The sequence below is a fragment of the Micropterus dolomieu genome, linkage group LG08, assembly GCF_021292245.1.
Source record: "Micropterus dolomieu isolate WLL.071019.BEF.003 ecotype Adirondacks linkage group LG08, ASM2129224v1, whole genome shotgun sequence".
NCBI lineage: Eukaryota > Metazoa > Chordata > Actinopteri > Centrarchiformes > Centrarchidae > Micropterus > Micropterus dolomieu.
This window is the reverse complement of record NC_060157.1, coordinates 100,118-103,018: the sequence shown is the minus strand read 5'-3', so window position 1 is coordinate 103,018 and position 2,901 is coordinate 100,118. Positions and strand designations below refer to the sequence as shown.

At 39.4% G+C, this 2,901-nt stretch overlaps 1 protein-coding gene across 1 annotated transcript; it reads right to left on the bottom strand.

The window, feature by feature from the left end:
• Positions 1–685: 685 nt before the first annotated feature.
• On the bottom strand, positions 686–2,842 carry LOC123974574 (suppressor of tumorigenicity 14 protein homolog). The gene is made up of 4 exons (XM_046055384.1): positions 2,813–2,842; positions 1,534–1,768; positions 1,339–1,374; positions 686–918 (listed from the first exon to the last, which is right to left on the bottom strand). The coding sequence occupies exons 1-4, from the start codon at positions 2,840–2,842 to the stop codon at positions 686–688; spliced, it is 534 nt and encodes a 177-aa protein (XP_045911340.1).
• Positions 2,843–2,901: the final 59 nt, after the last annotated feature.

Genomic DNA, 2,901 nt, shown 5'->3' with positions numbered 1-2,901 from the left:
ATCACTTCCTGCAGGTTTTCTGGCTCTGGAGCTGTGGAGTCTGGATCTGTGGTTGCGGGTCACCTGCTGCCCCCGTGTTCCTGCTCGACACCCTCTGTTGCAACAACTATTGTTACTAGTCTTATTGTTATTATTGTTATTATAATCATTAACATTACGACTGTTATCATTAACACTACTATAAATATCTGTACCATTTTTCATTTAGTCTATAGCAACATCACCTTTACTGTCTGTACCTCTGTGTGGATATTGTGTAGGCTGCCTCCCACCTAACCCTCCTTCCCACTCCCTCTTTATGACTCTCTCTCCCTCTCTCTCCTTCACCCCAACCGGTGTAGGCAGATGGCCGCCCACCCTGAGCCATGGTTCTGCTCGAGGTTTCTGCCTCTTAAAGGAAGTTTTTCCTTGCCTCTGTCTCCTAGTGCTGCTCTTGGTGGGAACTGTTGGGCTTCTGTAAATAACATCATAGAGTACGGTCTAGACCTGCTCTTTTATGAAAAGCGCTGTTGTTGTGATTTGGCGCAATATAAATAAAATTGAATTGAATTGAATTAAGATCTGGCTCTTCAAACACTTAGGACTGTCTGTTCCTACCTAAAGGATCGACACAGATTAACTTCACTTTCAGCACCAACTGGAACTCAGTTCAGCTTTAAACTCTGGTAACGGTTTAGTTTGCATCTCACTCTGTCAGGACTCGGTTCTCTATCGGAGCCAGGGAGTCGTAGATCTTTATGAAGTCTTTCTGACAGTCGTCCTCCAGGATCAAGGTGTGGAAGTCCAGTTGGACTCGGTGGCCCGGGTCAGCCCTCAGTGTCCACTGCAGGTGGATGTTTGGTGGGTATAAAGAGTCTGGGAACCCCGGAGACATGACTCCTCCTGCTTTACTGACGTGGATGTTGAACGACTTTTTCTCTATAAAACATGATTCAAATATAAATATGTTTTCCTGGCTGGCACAATATGAACTGCGCTACAAAGCCAATACCTGCTCACAGAGCAGGATCACTAATAAAACTCACTTTGGCACACTAAAATTAATTAATCTATATTTACTAAATATTCAAAATAGAATTCTCTAAATTTATTATTAAAAATTAGTCTGGTCAGAAGTAGAACATAAAGTTCCAATGACTTTCCAACTGGTTTAATAGAAATTCACACATTTTGTGTGAAACCCTTGAGTCATCTCAAAGAAATCTTGAAAGGACTTCCTCTAAAAGTCAGGATACTCCAAATAAATACACATGCATTGTGCCACTCCCAAACAACCTTCCTGTTCTACCCTTCCTGTTCTATGGTTAACTTTGATTGATTGCAATAAACAGCTCTTACCAAGTAAAGTGGTCCTGGTCATGCGTGGGTCTACAGCTGTGAACAGATCAACAAATCTTTATTTAAACTCGACAAACTAAGCAGTTTAGCTAAAGAATAGCTGTGGTAAGTACAACTTAGATCAGACAGAACTACTGTGTTTTCTCCTTCAAACATCAGTCCTGTGGTGGATGGGGAGTCACTGAGCAGTCAAACCTCGTGAGATGACCCCGTTGATGTTCAGAGCGTTGACAGGTTTCAGCAGGATCCGTCCATGTCGGCTCTGCTGACTTTCTGCAGGAGAATCCAGAGACTCGATGGCTTCGTCCAGCACCGCCTGCTGGGAGGGGTGGACCTCAAACTCCGACTGGTAATACACCACGACGCTGTCTCCTCCGGCGTCTCCTTCACTACAGGAACAAACAAGACCAAGGTTGACTGCTACGAAACACTTTCAAAAGGAAAGTTTGAACACATTTATAGATAATATATAACTTCTGTGATTTGTTGAGATTTCTTTGACAGCGAGATGGATCTGATGGAACACTAATTCAAAACAACACAGTGACGGTTTATAACATATAACACTAATTCAAAACAACACAGTGACGGTTTATAACATATAACAATAATTAAAAACAACACAGTGACGGTTTATAACATATATCACTAACTGAAAAAAAAATCAGTGACGGTGTATAATATATAACACTAACTGAAAAAAAACCAGTGACGGTGTATAATATATAACACTAACTGAAAAAAAAACAGTGACGGTGTATAATATATAACACTAACTGAAAAAAACCCAGTGACGGTGTATAACATATAACACTAACTGAAAACAACACAGTGACGGTTTATAACATATAACACTAACTGAAAACAACACAGTGACGGTTTATAACATATAACACTAACTGAAAAAAAATCAGTGACGGTGTATAATATATAACACTAACTGAAAACAACCCAGTGACGGTGTATAATATATAACACTAACTGAAAACAACCCAGTGACGGTGTATAATATATAACACTAACTGAAAACAACCCAGTGACGGTGTATAACATATAACACTAACTGAAAACAACCCAGTGACGGTGTATAACATATAACACTAACTGAAAACAACCCAGTGACGGTGTATAACATATAACACTAACTGAAAACAACCCAGTGACGGTGTATAACATATAACACTAACTGAAAACAACCCAGTGACGGTGTATAATATATAACACTAACTGAAAACAACCCAGTGACGGTGTATAATATATAACACTAACTGAAAACAACCCAGTGACGGTGTATAATATATAACACTAACTGAAAACAACCCAGTGACGGTGTATAATATATAACACTAACTGAAAACAACCCAGTGACGGTGTATAATATATAACACTAACTGAAAACAACCCAGTGACGGTGTATAATATATAACACTAACTGAAAACAACCCAGTGACGGTGTATAATATATAACACTAACTGAAAACAACCCAGTGACGGTGTATAACATATAACACTAACTGAAAACAACCCAGTGACGGTGTATAATATATAACACTAACTGAAAAC